At 32.0% G+C, this 20,157-nt stretch overlaps 1 protein-coding gene and 1 long non-coding RNA gene across 6 annotated transcripts; one reads left to right on the top strand and one right to left on the bottom strand.

The window, feature by feature from the left end:
• Positions 1–346: 346 nt before the first annotated feature.
• On the bottom strand, positions 347–19,132 carry LOC145726958 (rhomboid-related protein 1-like). 5 transcript variants are annotated; one of them, XM_081976306.1, is made up of 5 exons: positions 18,783–19,132; positions 2,265–2,479; positions 1,412–1,663; positions 1,147–1,357; positions 347–1,090 (listed from the first exon to the last, which is right to left on the bottom strand). In XM_081976306.1, the coding sequence occupies exons 1-5, from the start codon at positions 18,846–18,848 to the stop codon at positions 794–796; spliced, it is 1,041 nt and encodes a 346-aa protein (XP_081832432.1). In that variant the 5' UTR covers positions 18,849–19,132; the 3' UTR covers positions 347–793. The 5 variants fall into 5 exon arrangements, with proteins under 5 accessions (XP_081832432.1, XP_081832431.1, XP_081832430.1 ...); XM_081976305.1 differs by lacking the exon at positions 18,783–19,132 and adding an exon at positions 16,574–16,785; XM_081976304.1 differs by lacking the exon at positions 18,783–19,132 and adding an exon at positions 16,080–16,286.
• Positions 14,631–15,477, top strand: LOC145726961 (uncharacterized). Its single transcript, XR_014177750.1, has 3 exons — positions 14,631–14,809; positions 14,871–14,927; positions 14,980–15,477. It is a non-coding gene; the product is annotated as an uncharacterized LOC145726961 (long non-coding RNA).
• Positions 19,133–20,157: the final 1,025 nt, after the last annotated feature.

Below are 20,157 nucleotides of genomic sequence, written 5' to 3'. Positions count from 1 at the left end.
TAGTTAAATTGCATCCAGCACACAGGAGACTATTGCATGTTTACAAATATAATTAGTGTTTAAAAAAAAATACAATGAAATTATTTTGCTAGCAGAAATCACGCTACACTGGTGAACGTTTTATTAACATAATGGTTTGTACTGTTTAAGTTCTATTTTTGAACCTTTTTTTAGTCAATCAGATAGTACAAGTCAATCAGACAACTAATCTGTGACAAAACTTGTCATAGATCAAAATTGGTGTTATAACACGTACATTCTACACAATTTAAGTAAAACAAGTATCTTGCGACTTCTTCCGAATCGTATCACTTTGTTATCTTTCAATTGACATAATAAAACTACCTTTTCATTCTGTGGTCTTTTATTACACCCGACATGGAATCCTCTCAAATAAATAATAAATTAAAATAAGACTTACATGACTATTGATGACAGTAAGTACAAAATATCACAATGACTACATACATTAAATAATGACAACAGTACTGCCAAAAAAAAGTGAATTTTGTATAAGTGTCTCTTATTCGTAATACTTTGGCAACTCTACTTGTACCAGCAGAGTTAGTGATTAGTGATGAATGAAAGTAAAAGAGTGATGGAAATAAGTACAAAAGTATTAAATACCAATAATTAAAAAAGTGTGTCAACATAGAGAGTGTCAACACACCTGAGTATTGTCACAAATCTTAACAGCTACAAAATAAATAAATAATATTACAATCAGTCGCAATTAATCTTAGGTTTATGTACAAATAAAGAGATTCTTTCACTATCAACAATCGAAGACAAACTACGTTTGTCGCACTTGGAAAACATTTAAAGCCAGCTCTAAACAAATAAAAGTGCTCATCAATCCAATATACAAGACCATGCATATCCACCAAATGATTTTTTCGACTTTAGTCTCCCTCAAGTTTCTTAGAACGTTTACTCCCACCAAAAGGCCACAAACTGCACCACCCAAGTGTGATATGTAACTAATGCTACCATTATTCTGGTAGGTGTAGTAGTTGTAAACTGTGTCAAACATGAAGAAGCTGACGAAAATGATGAACTGGACCACTGGTTGGCTCATCTCTCTCCAGTTCTGCAAGACAACATTAGTTAAAATTTGATTTAATTGAAGTTGGTGGGTGTAATTACCATAACAACTGTGGCAATGTGAGCTGTAAATATTGAGTACACTCCTGGACTAGCTCCAGAAAGATTTTCTTCTGGATAGACCACCGACTGGAATAAACCCCCACCCAGGATACCAGCTGCATATATCACTAAAACTCTCCAACTGTGTACCATCTCCAATGGTAAACCCACCATAAGTTGTATGGCAACGTTACCCCAAAGATGAAGCTGACTGTAGAAAAAACTGATTAATCAAGAGTTTAAAACTAAACTAAACTTTACTTACGAAGTGTGAGTGAACATGTAAGTCATGTATCTCCACAACTGATATCTTTTCTCATGATTGAACACCAAAGGTTCGCTATAGTTGCTGTAGAACAAAATGATTTGGATGAGGGAGAGCATGATCATTCCTATGTCAGTCGGTTTGAAACGCACTTCATTTTCGTACATCCCCGTGATTGTGTGCATCCTTTTCAGTACCACTTTGTCAATATGTTTGCTTCGACACACCGGTACCACCAGGAACTTGACGTACCTGCAATGCGTTTTTTTCGATCAAAACAAACCGCAAAAGATTTTGTACATATTTAAATCAGTGGCGGCTGCAGTAATTAAATGAATTAACAAAGTAAGAATAAAGAAGTAGAATAGAACACATTAAAGACATTCTCTGCTGGTTAAACGGATCACTACAGACCATGAGGTTTCCTCGTACGCCCAGAGATTCCTGTACACATTATCAGTTTTCTTATTAAAATGGAGCTTAAGGAAATGTCACAGTCACATAATTTATGAACACTTTTAGATAGTTTTGTTATGCTCTTAGACCCACGCACCCATTACGTATATGGGCATTTGACTCTCCTACAATAACGGTTTCTGTTTCTCTCTTTTCTTTCTGAATAGTACTCAAATAATACTTGAATGTTCCGTACATTGTAATGAAATCAAAACATCGATCCGCCACTGATTCAAATCATCAAGCAAAATTTCCCCAAAAAAAATTAAATTTGCGGTATTACAATCTTTTGCAGATGATTACTCTAGCAGAAACTATAAGTTCATTATGCAATATTTAAACATCCAAGGTCGGTTGGGAATTTTTAAGGTTGACAGCGCAAAAAAACGAAACTTACCGATTTCCCAGATTGGTAAAGTCCTTCAGGAACCCATCGTTGGTGATCATTTCCACGAACTCTTCGAAATCCAGCTTGTTGTCGTGGTTCTGGTCGAATCGTTCGTAATTGTTTACGATGATGGGCGTCAAGGGACCGGAACTGGGTGGTTCCGTGTTTTTGATGAAAGCGGTGAGTTCCTCCAGGCTGACAAATCCATCTCGGTCTTTATCACACTGTAAAAATGAAAGTTAGGATGAGTGACGGTTTTATTGGTGTACTGGATAATTAAAGTAACAATTTTCATATTCTGGAAAAGCAATAAAGACGTGCAGTGTTTATTATGTTAATTTATACAAATGACTGCGTTGATATAATAGTAACTTTAATACGTCAGATTAGTAATACTTTTGCAACCACCGGTACTTGTGTATATTTTGATTTAGAAATATGAATGCACTATTAATTGTGAGGCTGTTGAGAATGGATTACACGTGTTTTAAGTAAACCAGTGCAAAAAATCAACCCGCACATTATTCAGTTCAACACTCCTGCGAAAATATTTTCTGTCAAACACTCTTTTGCAAATTGCCATGAAAATTCGAGTTGAATATTTAATTTTTTGTTGTTCTTTGGATTAGCTTGGAAAGGAGGAAAAAGCGCAACTTGTTTGGTTAGTTTTTTTAGGAAAAAAGTGACTGCAACGTGACAGGAAGTTTCAAGACACGTCTGGCAAATTTTTGGATGATTTTCAGTAGCTTTTAGAAGTTTTTGGCAATTTCAACATAAACCTAGAAACCTCTGGCAATTTGCAGAAATACTAAAAAGTTCTAAAACATTTATCAGGCTATTTTTAGTTGGTATTTAGTATTTTGTAGAGGTGTGTGGCACTTTCAACATGATTCTAGAGACCTCTGGCAATTTCCAGATACTTTATAAAGTTTTAAGACACTTGCAGAGACGTATGGCAACTTTTGGTTGGTTTTCAGTAGCTTTTATAAGTCTGTGGCACTTTGAACAATATTATAGATTCCTCTGCCAATTTCCAGAAACTCTAAACAGTTTTAAGACATTTGTAGAGGCCTCTGTCTCTTTTAACATGATTCTAGAGACCTCTGGCAATTTCCAGATACTCTAAAAAGTATTAAGACACTTGTAGAGGCCTCTGGCACTTTCTACATAAACCTAGAAACCTCTGGCAATTTCCAGAAACACTACAAAGTTCTAAAACACTTATCAGGCTATTTTTAGTTGGTATCCAGTATCTTGTAGAGGTGTTTACCACTTTCAACATAATTCTAGAGACCTCTGGCAATATACAGATACTTTAGAAAGTTTTAAGACACTTGCAGAGACGTCTGGCAATTTTTGGTTGGTTTTCAGTAGCTTTTATAGGTCTGTGGCACTTTGAACAAGATTATAGAGTCCTCTGCCAATTTCCAGAAACTCTAAACAGTTTTAAGACACTTGTAGAGGCCTCTGGCACTTTCTACATAAAGCTAGAAACCTCTGACAATTTCCAGAAACACTACAAAGTTCTAAAACACTTATCAGGCTATTTTTAGTTGGTATCCAGTATCTTGTAGAGGTGTCTGGCACTTTCAACATGATTCTAGAGACCTCTGGCAATTTCCAGATACTTTATATAGTTTTAAGACACTTGCAGAGACGTCTGGCAATTTTTGGTTGGTTTTCAGTAGTTTTTATAGGTCTGTGGCACTTTGAACAATATTATACAGTCCTCTGCCAATTTCCAGAAACTCTAAACAGTTTTAAGACACTTGTAGAGGCCTCTGTCACTTTTAACATGATTCTAGAGACCTCTGGCAATTTCCAGATACTCTAAAAAGTATTAAGACACTTGTAGAGGCCTCTGGCACTTTCTACATAAACCTAGAAACCTCTGGCAATTTCCAGAAATACTACAAAGTTCTAAAACATTTATCAAGCCATTTTTAGTTGGTATCCAGTACCTTGTAGAGGTGTTTACCACTTTCAACATAATTCTAGAGACCTCTGGCAATATCCAGATACTTTAGAAAGTTTTATGACACTTGCAGAGACGTCTGGCAATTTTTGGTTGGTTTTCAGTAGCTTTTAGAGTTCTGTGGCACTTTGAACAAGATTATAGAGACCTCTGCCAACGTCCAGAAACTCTAAATAGTTTTAAGACACTTTTAGAGGCCTCTGTCACTTTTAACATGATTCTTGAGACCCCTGGCAATATCCAGAAACTCTAAAAAGTATTAAGATACTCTGGTCTTTTCAACATGAACCTAGAGACCTCCGGCAATTTCCAGAAACACTAAAAAGTTCTAAAACACTTATCAGGCTATTTTTAGTTGATATCCAGTATCTTGTAGAGGTGTCTGGAATTTCAATATAATTCTAGAGACCTCTGGCAATATCCAGATACTTTGTAAAGTTTTAAGACACTTGCAGAGACTGGCAATTTTTGGTTGGTTTTCAGTAGTTTTTATAGGTCTGTGGCACTTTGAACAATATAGAGACCTCTGCCAATTTCCAGAAACTCTAAATAGTTTTAAGGCACTTGTAGAGGCATTTGCCACTTTTAACATGTTTCTAGAGACCTCTGGCAATATCCAGAAACTCTAAAAAGACACTTGTCTGACAATTTTGGGTCGTTTCCAGTAGCTTTTTTAGAAGTCTTTAGCACTTTCAACATGATTCTAGAGGCCTTTAAAAATGTAAATTTCCTATGATAGTTTAAGCTAATAAATTACGAATAAATTGTAATAAATCGTTGGTAATAACATGGAGTTTCCTACATTCCTTCGATTTCAAAACGTCAAAACATTACTACATATTTTATTCATTTTTAAACTCGTCATACTAAGTGCCTCTTTTGGAGGTTTGGTAGTAGAAAAAATAGAAAAACTTACGTTTTATTAAGATTATGATTTTGAAACGTGATCAGTACCACAAACAAGATGTACCCTGCCAGAAGAGACAAACCAAAATAATTAGCAGAAACCTCGTCATTGAGGTTGAGATTAAATCTGTATAAATAACTGAAGGCATGCTAGTTTGAATAAATTCATATTTTTTTTTTCAAGGCAGAGAATTTTTCCCATAACATATCTGTGGCGCCAAAAATTTCTGCAACAAATTTGATCGATCGATCTCTGTTTTGAGGAAAAATCATTGACAAATTAGGCTAATTGACTCGATTTGAGTCATTGAAACTAAAACAAAATACCGATAAACAAGTTGAATGCCACTGACATTCTTTAGAGTACAACCAAAACACGCTTTGGAACTTAAAAATAACGACCACTGTCAAGGCTAATTTCTAATAATGGAAAATCGTAATAATAATAACAATAATAAAATTAAAATGCATACATTTTAAGGATGAGGATGATTTGAGGATGTAACGGTCTGTTTCGTAATAAATTTAGGTCTATAAATAGGATGTCGTATAGTTTTGCATCAAATAATACGAATGGGAATTCCCTACAAGGTTGCTTTCACTACACTCAAAAAATGTATCGAATGCAAGGATACAAAGCACGTGCAAACCCGAAACGACAACAAAAGGATTTCAATTTTAAATTCAACAAAAAAATGCGTCACAATTGGGTGACACGCAGAAAAACCCCTTTACTTCCTCTTCAACCTGAACCGGAATGTAATCATAGAAAAGTAATAATTTATTATTATTGTTAACATCAAATACATAGAAAACTATTACTATTGACATAAGTTCATTAGCATCCTACAAATTCCACTACTAAAAAACGACAAACTGTTTAGTTAAAGATTAAAGCATGGCAAAGCTTCCGCAAACCGGTAATTATTTCATAATAATAATTATATCGTGATCACATAAAAATTAATGAAGTAATTAAAAGATTGTATCTGGACTTTTACTGCCTGTTTGAATTGTTGCTCAACGCTTAAGCAAGTGTTAAGGAAACCAATGGATCCGGATCTCATTCATGGACATTTTCATAACCCTTAGGGTCCGTGTTTCTATAATATTTAACGCATAAAACCCACTTTTAGGATTTTACGTTGTTTTCAGAATAGGAAGTGTTGTAAAAGTGATTCAGTTTGCCAAACATGAGTAGGAAAAATGAGTCAATTTTTTTCACTCAAAACGAAATTGAGGCGTTGAGTTATAGGTTTGTTTTTTACAGATAACTTTATATTTTTCAGTACTGTGTCGTGTAAATATTTAGGTTTATGTTATGAAAATAAAAATCCAGGATGAATTAACATACGTACAAAAGTAAATCGGATAGCGAGAGCAAATATTTTACTGCGGCTTTATTTACCGGTAGATGCCAAAGAAATGCGGTTTTTCTAAGCTGAACATCGCTAATTTTAGAGTTTGATTTATTGACAATTTCAATAATGTATTTGTCTTTTTTTGTTCTATTTTAGCAGTCGATTTGTTCAAATTCTTTATCGTTGTATATTTAAACTGCTACAACTTTCAATTTTAGTGTAAAGTAAATCTTTATCTTTGTAAAGTTAAATTTATTGCAAAAGAGTAGATAGGTGTGAAAAGAATAGATTTTTCCACTGTTAATTTGCAGCTCCACCTACGATAATCTAAATGTTATTAAGTGTCATTAACTTGTGTCAGTAACTTAATAAAGCAGGTAATCAATATATTTAATTGAAAAATTTGTAATACAGATTTCACTGATATATCTTTAATGATTGCACGTGAAAGAAAGTTGTGATTATTGCCAAATGTAAACCTAAAGATAGAATTTGATTAGATGGGCGTAAATTTACCGTGACCGGTTATTTACCGGTAAGGTAAAGTAAAGTTTAGTTTGACAAGAAAATTTTACAATTTGACCAGTAAATTTATGGGTTTAATTGAAATTCTTATTGTACCAAATGAGTAGCACCTTTTTACAAAAAGGCAGCCTTTTCTAAGTAATTTTGATTTATGTTTCTTTGAAAGTGGGGTAAATCTAGTGATTGGTAAATTACCGGTAAAATAAATATTTTACTTTACAAGAAAGTTCTGGTAAATTACACACTGTGTTACTGGCAGTTCAATTCAAATTTTGAAACCGATTTTTTTCTTGACGGTACCAAATTTTCTCCTGTTTTTTCATGTTATTGGATAGGAAATTGAATAAGGATTCCAAAAATGTGCTTAAAACAGTCATTTCCTTGCTCCAACTGGGTTTTACAGGCGATTAGGTTTATATAGGTGTTAGGTTTTAGGATAGGAAATTTAATGAGGATTTCAAAAATGTGCTTAAAACAGTCATTTTCTTACTTCAAGTGGGTTTTACAGGCGATTTTGGTCCTGACTGTTCTTTAAACCGTGTTAAAATTTCAGTCAGACCACGATTTCAACTGATTTAAATATTTGTTGCACCAAACCAGTTTTTTCTAAATAACTCAAAAACGGTGAAAGTGAAAAAAAATTGCAACAGACTAAAAATGTTCCTAACCCAATACCGTAAGTTTGCAGGATCGTTTTTGCTTCCAGTATACAGGGTGTGCAAGAAAAGTATGATGGTTCACTATTTTTGTCACACTGTAGACAATTTTTAAGATAGTATGTTTTACTCTACATCACTAGAAAGAGGAGCTCAAAGCGGTTCTTCTAAGTGGTCGAACCACCCTAAAATCTCCAAAATAACCAAGTTACAGGGTGTTCAAATTTCAACTGATTTGAAAATTTGTTCCACCAGACCAGTTCTTTCTAAATAACTCGAAAACGGTGAAAGTTACAAAAAAATTGCAAGAGACTAAAAATGTTCGAAACCAACTCCTTGAATAAGCATCGTCAGTTTGCAGGACTGTTTTTGCTTCCAGTATACAGCGTGTGCATGAAATGCACATGTGATTGGCTGTTTTTGTTCACTCTGTACGCATTTCTTTACACCACTGGAAAGAGGAGCTCAAGGTGGTTAATTTGAGTTGTTCAACCTCCCTGAACTCCAAAAAAAATAACCGAGTTACAGGGTGTTAAAATTTCAAGCCATAATTTCAACTGATTTGAAAATTTGTTGCATCAAACCAGTTTGTGCTAAGTAACTCAAAAACGGTAGAAGTTACGACAAATTTGAAAGAGAACAAAAAGGTTCTTTAGAAACTGCTAAACTCATCCCTGGAAATTTCACAGTCCGTCAGGGCCGCTACTATACAAAGGGTGCATAAAAAATGTAGTGATTCAGACTTTTTTGGCCACCCTGTACGCAATTTTTATGATAGAATTTTTTGCTCAAAACCAGTGAAAAAAGGAGTTCAAGACGGTTAATTTGAGTGGTTCAACTTTCCTGAAGTCCCAAAAATAACCGAGTTACAGAGTGCTGAAATTTCAAAGTTTTTGCTAAATAACTCAGAAAAGGTGAAAGTTGGAATTTACTGGTAAAATTGGTAAATTTTCCTGTCACACTTTACTTTTCCAATTTTACTTTACCTTACCGGTAAATTTACGCCCAACATTAGGTAAATCAAATGGCACAAAAAATCAGAAACAGCTCCAGGATGTCTTTAATATTTCTAACATTGTACGGATTTTCCTAGAACCTTGCTTTGTCTATAAACATGCAAAGCAAAAGATTGTGAATAAGGGTCTCGCATACTTAAAGCTTATTAACCACATTCTAGGAAAATTCACCACATTTTTATAAATTTATATGAAACATTTGGTATTCTACCATAGTACTGCAGTGGTATTTTATGAAAATTATCTGATAGTTACGTAAAACACAGATACGATCGTATTTCCCTATAAATTGAAAAGCGTTTCTGCTAACTAAGATGTTTTGAATTGTTTTTATGCAAAAATTTGTCAAAATGTGTCGTGAGTAATGAATTAACAGAGTATTTCAAACCAGTTAGCTATTTTGCAATTTTCTTCTTTGCTGGTCAATAAAAAAAATAAAGGAGTTTTTTCTGTTTTGATTTCGTTTTACAATATTTTTAGTTCATAGCATACGTACTATTATTACACTTTTTTATTTGGTATTTGGGAAACAATAAAAATATAGAATTTTTAACCACAAAACTTACTTAATTACTTTTATTAACTTAGAGCAGAGTTAGAAGTTGGTACTGCAGGCAAAATGGAACCTGGTTGGATTTTCGTTTATGCAACCAATAATCTTCACAGATTAATTAATTTTATAATTTAGTACCTTTTATATAAGTCAACTAGAGTTAATTAACTTCAATTTGTGTAATCTACGATCTCATTCTAGGTAAATTCTCGTTTTACACTTAGATCAGGTCCAAAAACCAAAAACAAAGAAAACCTTAGCGGATATTATCCCAAGATCGAAAAATGACATTCAATTATCCAAATGATTGAATTTCCAGCGGAAACAAATAGACAATAGACGGAGAAAATAAATAGTCGTTTAACTCCACTTTTCTAAACAACTAACGATTAAACGTATAATTTATTTTCTAATGGTAATTGGTTACAAAATATCACCAACGTTTCGGTTATGATTATAACCTTTCTCAAGAAAATGTACCATGTAATGTCTATCTAACAGTACACATTGATTATTTCAGACAACTAGAAAAACAGCATCAATTATTGTTTAACATTCCAATGGAAGGAATCACTAATGAAGACTTCAGATGTTATGAATATCTTTTCAGATAAACTGTCGAATAAGCTTTCTGAATTCCTGGGAATAAATTGCATATTTTAAGTATGACATTTTTTCGTCGTTAGTGCAAAGTCACAACAAAGACACTCATTAGAAAAAATTACAGCAATTCGATTAGTGCGTGACTTTTTCCAAATGTTATAGAAATACCGAGATAACCATATCGACATTCTGTATGGCATATTTTATTTATCTTTAATTTCGTTACTGCCTCTCGTACAATGAGTAATCCAAAATTATTTGTAAGTAGTAATAAGGGGGATGATAAATGGATTTCAATTTGTCACGTATTGAATTTGGCTTTAAAAGTAGAACTAATGCTCTTTTTTGGAACTCTAAACTGGTCGAGACCTAAAAGTCTAGAATCATCTAATAAACGATTATTCTACTCTAGATCCAGTTTAGCTTCTACTAGGAAAGTAAACCAATTTTTGTAAAAAGTACGGTTTGAATGTCATTTTGAACTAATTAAGACCAAATGCAGTGTTTTTTAACAAAGAATGGACGGATTGGAATGGATGACAATGGAAATGGTCCTTTGTGCCTCAATCTAAGTTATACAGATTATTAGATGATCATTTAATGTACATACAGATTATCCAGTATTTCTTCCAACCAGCACAATTCTCAATCCTCTCACATATTTCTTCTCCATCCATTATAAATCTATTAAGTTCCAAAGTATTTAAATACAAATAATATGTATAAAGCTTCCAGTCGAAGAACGAGGCCTGGCTCAATTTTCTGGTAAACATAAGAAAGATTTCCAGTATAGTTGTAGTTGCTCCCAGTTGATTTGGAAGTTATCTGGTATTCTAGATTAATTTTCTTTTTGCAATTTTATGACAAAACTCGCAGTTTTGTTCTTTAAACAATTTTGTGAGTTTGATATCTCTTCAAAACATAAATAACAGTCGTGACTAGTACAATTGCTTTGTTTACCTTTCCTGATATTATCAACTTTGTTCATGATTATGGTAAGTTTGATTACAATACTAAAAGACCTTATAAATTCGGTTAGTTTTGTTGTCCTGAAGTTTTACTTTACCCACTGTGAAGTGTACAATATCTATGTTACTTGAACGGTACACGCAGCAAAAAATTTTTGTATTTTCAAGTAGTTGAAAGGGACATCAAAAGTAGTAAATATACAATAAGTTGTACATTTTCTGGGATTTAAGATACCTAGTATACAAATCTTTTTAGCTAGTCCAGCCCTTAAAAATATATCTTCGAGGTATTTCAATTTAAAAACAAAATACAAATAGCAAATTTCACAAGAGATAATCGAATTTTTTCTTGGACAGGGTATTTTTTAGTTTATTTTTAACGTCAAATGATTTTTCAGAATTAAAGGATGTGTTATGGTCATAAAGTCGGTTGAAGAGTAACTCCCAAAGTAAAATATTTTAGATCAAGTAGGATTAGTAGGAAACACTTTACTTATTATATTACTTATTTATATATTACTTTACTTATTTATTATACTTATTATTATATATTGTTTTGTTAATTATTATTGTATGCACCGAATAGTAGAAATAACCAAATTATGACTTTTAGAATTCACTTTCAGAAAGAAAGTGTAATATTAGACAACACAGAAAAATATTGCATAAGGATTATTAATAAAGATAAACCGACATCCTTATCTTAGTATTTCTTTGTTAAACAACGAATTTGCTTAAACTGGTCATGTTTGTGAAAAAGTCACGCACTAATCAGATCGCTGCAGTTTCGTCTGTCATTGTTATGGTTTTGTAAAACAACAAAAAAATTCATACTTATAAAAAGCGATTTTTCCCGGTAATTCATATACGGTTATTAATTTCAGCAGACAGTTTATTTGTGAAGGAATTCATAACGGAGAAAGCAACTTAAACAATAGGGAAAGGATTTTTTTTGACTGTGATGACGTAAGTGAAGTCGTTCACACTGACTCATCTCACTATAAGGCTTAATGAGCTATAATGATTTGAGATTTTTTCTCTCGCAGCCGGAGACGATGAGGTAATTCTCATTTATCAAACTCCAAGAGGCAATTTTGGTCAATTAACTTCTTAGAAACTGTAACAAAGCTAACAGTTGCCTAATTCCGGTGCGTAAGTACTTGAAAATTTGCTAATTTTATCAATAAACAGCCTTGACTAACAAAAAAATGTTAATTTACTTTTCACCCACCTTGTCAAACACATTCTTGTACATGGTGCTGCTTATTGCTCTTCGTAACACTCGCCCTTCGTTCATAACCCTACGGAAGGGACTTAAACACTAAATCACGTAAAAAAATTATTAAAACCACAATTTCGTTTCGACTTGCAAATGATCTTAAATGGAACGTGCCTGCTATTTATTATTGTTATAATCAAATACCCGGACCGGACCGACTACCAGACATTGCTACTAGTGACTGCTACAGAAAAATCCCGCCCAGCGTTTTTCTCTGTTTGAATACTGGTTCTAATGTAAATTGTTTATTTAAGACAACAGGTCTGGATTTAGGGTAATTATACCTAAAAAACCTGCCTTATTATGTAAATGTGTCATGTTCACCAATAATAATTTATCGATTTAAATTTTTGAGTCACTGAAACGTAAAGTTTACACCTGGTTACGAAGGGGACTTTCCCGTACTGTGATATGCATCAACGCTTTTTTTTTGAAATGCAAAATTTATGGACGGTAAGTACGCATTTTTGATTGTGATTTGCCGTAAATGTGGGGTTTTCTAAACTACCGTTAAGAACAATTAGCTACATAATTTACCAATAAAGTGTTTCCTACCCGGTTTAGATTGTTAAACGCATTTTTTGGTTGGAAAATGGACGGTGGTATTTTTTTCCGAAGGACAAATTATCAAATGATAAAGTAACTAAACAGCTGTGTTAACTGAGAATTGAAGAGAAAAGGACAGAGAAAGTATGTTTAGAGTTATAGAAAGGAAAAACTAAACAGCAAAAGTGTAAAACTGTGAAAAAGTTAAACGGATTAGAAAAAGAAAACAAAGAAAAGAACTTGAAAACAAGTAGTTTTGTATTTTTGGTGTTTTCCTTAATTTGAATAGGAAGGTGACCAGCAGAACAAAAATTAAACTATTTTCAAATACTTCAAAATTTAGATTTTTAAAATAGTGAATAATAAAAAGTATATCAGTATGTCGCATACAAATCTATTATAAAATCAATTCTTTCCAAAAAAAAAAGTGTAATTATTGTTATCTAGTTGTTTGTTTACATCTATCTGTATAGGATAATCCTTTTGTTGGGTATTGTTTTTGTACTAATATTTATCATTTGTTGTACATTGCATATTAAATAATTGCTTGCATCAACAAAATACTAAGAAAATTAAGTAATTGAAAAAATGTCATGTCAAAATTAGTTTCAATAAAGTCAAAAGAGATGTATGAATATTTTTGCTTATTTTAGGTCTGTTCAAATACGTTTCCAAAAATGTCAAGTATCGTAAATTATTCGATATTGGCTAAATATATAAAATATTAACAGAAAAAGACTAGAAAGAACTATTGAAAATTGACTTGGACACCAAAAAGTGACAGCACAAGCTTAAAAATTGCATTTGAAGTAAGTTTTCATAATTTGAAGACAAATTTGAATATTTTTGTATTGAAAATAGTCTTAAATACAGGATATTGACATTATTTCATTAAAATTGACGTAAAAAAAACTTGAATAGACTAACTTCAAGTTTTTTTACTTTTCTTTTTATTCTCTTAGAACTCTGGACTATTTTAGTGCTTTTAGCTTGGAAAATCCAATTTCAAGGCTATATTCACCAAGTTTTTGACATAGCAGACTTAGAATTTTCCATAGGCTTAAAAATGCTATTTCAAGTTTTGCTACTATAAAATTGACTTCTAGACACCTGAGTGCTAAAAATTCGAAAATTTCTTGCTTTAAGTCTGTTTTTAGCCTGAAAAAACGAGTTTTAAGACTATCTTCACAAAGTTTTTGATTTATCATGATATGACAGCCAGTTTGTAAATGAAAATGTCATTCCAAGCTTCTTGACTATTAAATTGACTTGTATACTCATCGATTCAAAAAAATTGAGCATGTCAAAAAAATTCGGACTATTTTGAGTGTTTTAAGACAGAAAAATCAGATTTAAGACTATTTATAAGAGTGAAAGTCCAGTTTCACACTCTTTAGTAATAAAAGTAAAAAAATTTGGCACTAAATGCTACGATATTGATCTTGAACACTCATTTTTAGAATTAAAGTAGTCCGAAAATTTAAGTTGCACTGTTACCAGTGTTTAATTGAATTCCAGACTTGTTTTAATCCAGAAAATTGAGTTTGTACATCAATTAAAGTCCTGAAAATAGACTTTTGGACTCTCTTTAGTCTTAGTAAAGTCATTTAAGTCAATTGCAGTCATTCAGTCATTGCTGTCTGAAAACATGAATATTAAGACTATTTCTAGTAGTAAATAACAAGTTTTTATTAGACTATTCAGTACAAATTTGGACTCTCAAAAATCTTGAAAGTTCAGTTTTACACTACTTATAGTTCAAAAAATTAAACACCAGTAAAAATTAGTCCAAAAATCCTGTTTTTTGACTTCTCAGTGTCAAAAATTAACTCATAAACCTCACAAGTGATCAGACTTGAATCATTTTGAACCATTTTAAAGTGAAAGATACAATGGTATTTTTTTAACTAGTTACATAAAGTAAAACGTTTTGTCACTCTAATCAGTTTTGAAAAGTGTCACTTTATATGCCAAAATTAGAAAAAATAAGTTTATTGAAACTGATATTTGCTTCAAATCCTGTCCTGTTCAACGTTGGCACCTTGTAACATGTAAACTTTCAATTTATGTTACTTCCTACTAATGTCATTATTAGCACGTGGATAATCACTAGTTTGCCAATCGATCCTGTTAAAGGCATAGAAGAGGACAACAATGAAAATCTTGGTTAGGGAGCATTAGATAAAGGAATCTATATGCAGTTTTATTATTTCTTTGACTTTTTTAGAAATCCTATGTGACTCGTATGTACTAATGGTGGACAGTAATACCAGGATGCTTCAAGGTAGGGTTATTTATTTTTTATCTTAACAAAAGAGTTAAAAATACGTGTTTAGCTTATATGCTGACGATACGTCAATGTGTGTGCAGGGCAAGGATCGACCAGTAAATAAGAAAAATTGTGAATCTAAGAATTATGCAGGAAAGAATCCAAAAACTCAATACATTTCACGATTTTTCCTAAATTCGTGTGTCACAAGCTTAAAAATTTCCTAATTTGGATCTTACATTTTTGGCAAGCATCACCTGATCCTACGCATTTTCAATGTGACGTACTGATCATACATTCGTTATGGATTTGAAACCAGAAAAACATTATTACAATTAGTTATCAAGTTGGAATCAATTTTCATTATTCCCAAGCCACAATTCTCTTTTCTTTAATTTTGGTTTTAAAACTAACTGTCAAATATTTTAGAAAACACCTTGCTATTCAATTGGAGTGGATTTTTCAGATGAGCCCATTCAAAAACCTTGAAGATTATCTATTGTTAGTCAGCAGGAATATAAAAAGTTTTATTAGGATAATACTGGAATAGACGGATTTACACTGATTCATCAGCATACTACCCATTTCAGAGAAAAGTAAAAATGGGTGTGTGCTATTTGATTTTGCTATTTGTGATCGTATTTACTTGCATAATTTTGCATGTAGTAAAGTGAAAGATGAGCAAATAGTACTGAAATTGTAAAATTTACCTTTTCAACAATACTCCTTCCGTAAATTTCGACACTAGGTGATATCAACAAAGTAGATTTCGAACTAGTCCTAATAACCAAATCAGATTGATTTTGATCGCACATTTTCATTGAACACACTTGGTTCCTCTTCATTCAAATCCCGGCCCACTACTAAGGAATTGTGGGTGATCACTGATCAGATTAAATTCGGCTTAAAAACGTGGGTTTTTTCTAATACCTTCTTTTGGAACCAGTTTATTTATAGTTTTAATAATGTCATTTGGTTCCGTTTTCGGTGAAAATCAGTGGCGGCTGTTGACATTAAGTGGGTTTCAATTATATAATAAGGAAAAAGCCTGTATTTTACTTTCAAGGAGAAACTTTCGGTGTAAACGTGTTTTTTTTTTCGAATCAGCTTTGAATGAATGATAAATTCCACTAATAAAGATTGAAGATATAACGTTAATTGACTCACCTTTAGAAAGTCTTTAATAGCAAGTGCTCTGCGTTGCTCTTTTTCCGAGATCTCAAGAGAGTTTCGAAGATGAATTAGATTCAACATTTTCACCACACTTGACACGTTCTACACTTTTCATGAGCAAAACTTAGACTAACGCGTATTATTGAAAATTGAGTTAGTGTTGAAACTGAATTAAAAACTAGTCGCTGGGCAATTTGCATCGAATATATTCAAACAGGTTCTGCAAAGAAAAGAATTCAAACCCAAGATGATCGTCGTAGAGACGAGAACCAAAATGGAATTCCCCAAGTGGTTCTTTTTAACTTATTACAAAATATGCAATGGCCTGGTTAAGTTACTGATTAACTTTGATTTAATCAATTAATTATTCTGTTGTGTAATCTAATTATTAAGTTAATTGGTAATGTAATCTTGACCAACCTCAACTGATAAGCCATCAAACCCTTCAAGGAAAAACAGAGTAATATTGTGCAATCATTTGAACTTACAAAAAAGTCAGGAACACCTTCAGGACAGTCATAGTATACAATTATAGGCTGAATCCTAACAACAGGAGTAACTCCCACTTCAACCATATTTTTCACAACAATAATAAACAAATAAACCGCACTGAACCTGCTGTTTTCTGGTAGTACCGTGTAGGGAAAAATGAGACCGCGGTAGTACCGAAAGAACCACTACCACCGGAACTGAATTAGGATCGTATATGCAATAATGTTCATGTAACAGTAACAATTGAATTGTCATGCGAAAATCCTAGGCAATTAAGAGTTAATTTCGACAATCAAGTGCTGCGTGAGTGTTTATTTGATAATTTGTTACAAGTTATCTTTTGTATGCATAACAGAGCCGGAACTAGGAAAAGTTGAAAGGAGATACACTCGTAATCCAGAACGTCTTCTGATAAAGGAGCAAAGAAAGCCTACTTTCAAAAATAAGCTAAAATGTATCAGAAAAATCAAGATTTGTTTTTGCTAACTTCATGTAAAACTGATCTCACTGTATTTTTGGTAAAAAAAGTATTAAAAATTATGTTTTAAGACACTAGTGAGTTAAACAACACTCTTTAACTCGTTTGTTATTCTTTCAACATGAAATTCAAATAAGAATATAGGTGGAATTTTTCTTTAAATTTTTTGTCATTCACGTATTTATAAATCATTTTTTTTTCTGTATTTGTAATTATAAAACTTGTTTTGCATATGTTGATATGTATTAACACTTTAATTGTGGAAAATACATCTAAAACTACTGACTGCTATTAACTGTGTCAAATTTCATAAATGTTATGTAATTTGTAACTTATTTTTATCCGGTATTTCCTTGATTGTAAAATTATGGAATTCTGAAACAATTAGGAAAGGCCTACTAAAAATATTCTTCAATTATACCGCAACCAAGAATTGTAAATTTGAAATTATTATTTTTAAGCATATATTAAAGACCCATAACTTTAGAGTCAGAAGTTGTAGATTTTGTCTTGACTTACTGGAACTGTGATATAAATATACAGAATGTTTTAATTAGTATGCTAATATCAGAAAATGTATATCCATATGTTTATCCAGTTTGTTTTTCTGTTTTTGCTTTTTTTTAAGCCCAAATAGCAATAATACTTGACAATTTGGCAAAAGTTACTAAAATTGATGTCAACTAATATAAAATCGTTCAACCAAAGTATTTTTGGTATTTTTAAGTTAGTAATTGGCATTCAAAAAATTATAATATACAGTGTGTGCCATTTATAAGAAGCTAGTATATCAGAAATAGTTGCCATCTTAAAAATATTTCTTTTTCTCCTCATTTATTTTATTACCTTGGCTAATTTCTCTCTTAGCATCTCCTCCTCCTTCTCCTCTCTTCTTTCTAATGTATTTAATATTTTTTTCTGTAAATCATAATTTAGCAACTGAATTCTTCATGTACCTGTTGTTATAAATAGACCTTAATCAATGTCTAGTTTATTTTTAACGTTTCGTCATTTTAAAACGGAATTTGATACGACTTGCACTGTTATTGCACTTTATTGGTTAATTACCGATTGCAAAAACCTTAACTTTTATAATTAAGTACAAAAAACGCGTTCAAAAGAGTTATAGTTAAGCACAATTAAGCAATTAAAAACTCTTTTTACTTTAACATTAAAACTTTTTTCAAATCTCTTTTTTCAAAGTACCTTATAATACTGTGTGGTGCAAAATTGTATTGTTGGTTTATTGATGTTTTAGTAAGTTTATGTCAAAATGTATTCTCACAATAAAAAATATAACTATAATTATGTTGCACATTTTTAAGTTACTATTTCTTTTGTTAGAGGGCCCTTAGGATATTAAGCTAATAAACGTGTTTAGTTACAAAACATTGACACCAAAAAATGTGAATATAGATTAATCAAAAACGCATTTTTATATGTCTAAAATTAGAACAATAATGGAATTTTGGCACCCATTATTTCATTTAGATTTTCCTGTTTCTACCTTGGTTAGGGTAGTAGTTAATATACCACTTTTCTTAATATTATTTTCATCAGTTTTTATAATGCATTTTTTGAATGTCCACAATTCTTGTGCAACTAATTAAAGCAGAAAAAGTTAGTAACAAAATTTTCAACAACTCATCAACTATTTTTGATGGCGTTTTTGTAATGCTTAACGAGTTTTTAATAACGATCTCATTCAAATTGCGCAAGTTACTCACCATTTCAAAAACGGACTGATAGTACAACCTGATGTGTTCATTGGAAAGCAATATTCCTGCACCCATTTTCACTGATTTGTCAACTACACACAACAGCTACTAAAATATCCTGTTTAAGTCAGAAAACTCCTGAAAACTCAATAATTTCAGATGGTACCGTGGCATAGGTACCGGCCGCACGCAACTCAACTGTGTTTTGATGTCTAAAATGGTGCACGCGACTGTTCGCGGGCGTACCAACTTCGGTACTAACCGTACCTACTGATCGAGATAGAATCTGGTAAAGATTATTGTTTAACTCTTTACAAAGGGTTACGGCTATTTTTAACCGTACGATCAAAGTGGAAGAAAGTACTGTCTGCGACTAATTTGGCTGGGTAGAGCTGGTGCATTGAGACATGAAACCGTTAACTTCTTGGTACCGTGCTCAACCTACTTGGTTGGGCAATATACGGTTACGTGCAATTTTGAAAGTAGTCTGTATTTTTACTTTTATATGGACTATTTTCAGTGTTTACATTAAGAAACACCCCATATGAACCAAAACCCCTGTGGGCATTACGTAAGCGTTTATGATCTTGACATTTTAGGACAATTTTTTTTAAATATGTTGTTTTGTCAAGAGAATTGTTATTTGGCATCATTCAGTTCATCATAAATCGATTCAGCTCGTTCCATTGACTGATGCCAAATAACAGATCATTTAAGAATCATAATAGCATATTTAAACGAATTGGTGGAAAAAGTGGAGAATTGTTTCTTTAGGGGTTCTTAAGGGTGTTTTGGTGCTTATAACAATGTAAAATTTCACAATTCAAAAAATATTTCTCAAGAATTTTTTTTTGCATTAGACCTAAAAGTGTAAAAGAAACGTTACCAAAATAAGAAAAATTGCGGTTTTAAGGATTTTTATTACACATAGAAAACCAGTGATAAGAGAGAAACCATCACGATTAGATTACTTAATTAAATTATTAAAAAAAGTAACACCATAATAACTTTGTAATTAAGCTTTGTTAATACATCTATAGTTAGTGGTACACAACTTATATAATTTTACTAACTTTAGAACAGTCTGACCCAAATGTCCCATGCTAACATAAAGGAACAATAATTAAAATGATGAACTGAGAAATGAAGAAAAAAATAGAAAATAAAAACCACAAAATATTCTCCAGTAAGTTATACAGGGTTTTCAAATACATATACGGATATTCTAAAATTACCCTGTATTTTTATAGTAAATATGTAGAGTGTCTAAAACACCTTTTTACCTAATTTAAACACCTTAGAACTTGTTTAGACAGTGTTTCAACTGTTTAGAAACTTTGTCAAACGTCTAAATTGATTGAAAAGCGTCTAGACATCATTTTAA

The sequence above is a fragment of the Ips typographus genome, linkage group LG3, assembly GCF_016097725.1.
Source record: "Ips typographus isolate SLU linkage group LG3, UJ_Ityp_2.0, whole genome shotgun sequence".
NCBI lineage: Eukaryota > Metazoa > Arthropoda > Insecta > Coleoptera > Curculionidae > Ips > Ips typographus.
This window is presented reverse-complemented; position numbering and strand designations above follow the sequence as displayed.

Excerpts from the sequence above, each read along its gene's own strand:
- LOC145726958 (XM_081976303.1), bottom strand. The coding sequence starts at position 15,757 with ATGAAGAGGAACCAAGTGTGTTCAATGAAAATGTGCGATCAAAATCAA. Across the intron at positions 1,358-1,411 it reads TACATGTTCACTCACACTTC|TCAGCTTCATCTTTGGGGTA; the intron begins GTAAGTAAAGTT and ends TTTTTTCTACAG. Across the intron at positions 1,091-1,146 it reads ACATTGCCACAGTTGTTATG|AACTGGAGAGAGATGAGCCA; the intron begins GTAATTACACCC and ends GTTGTCTTGCAG.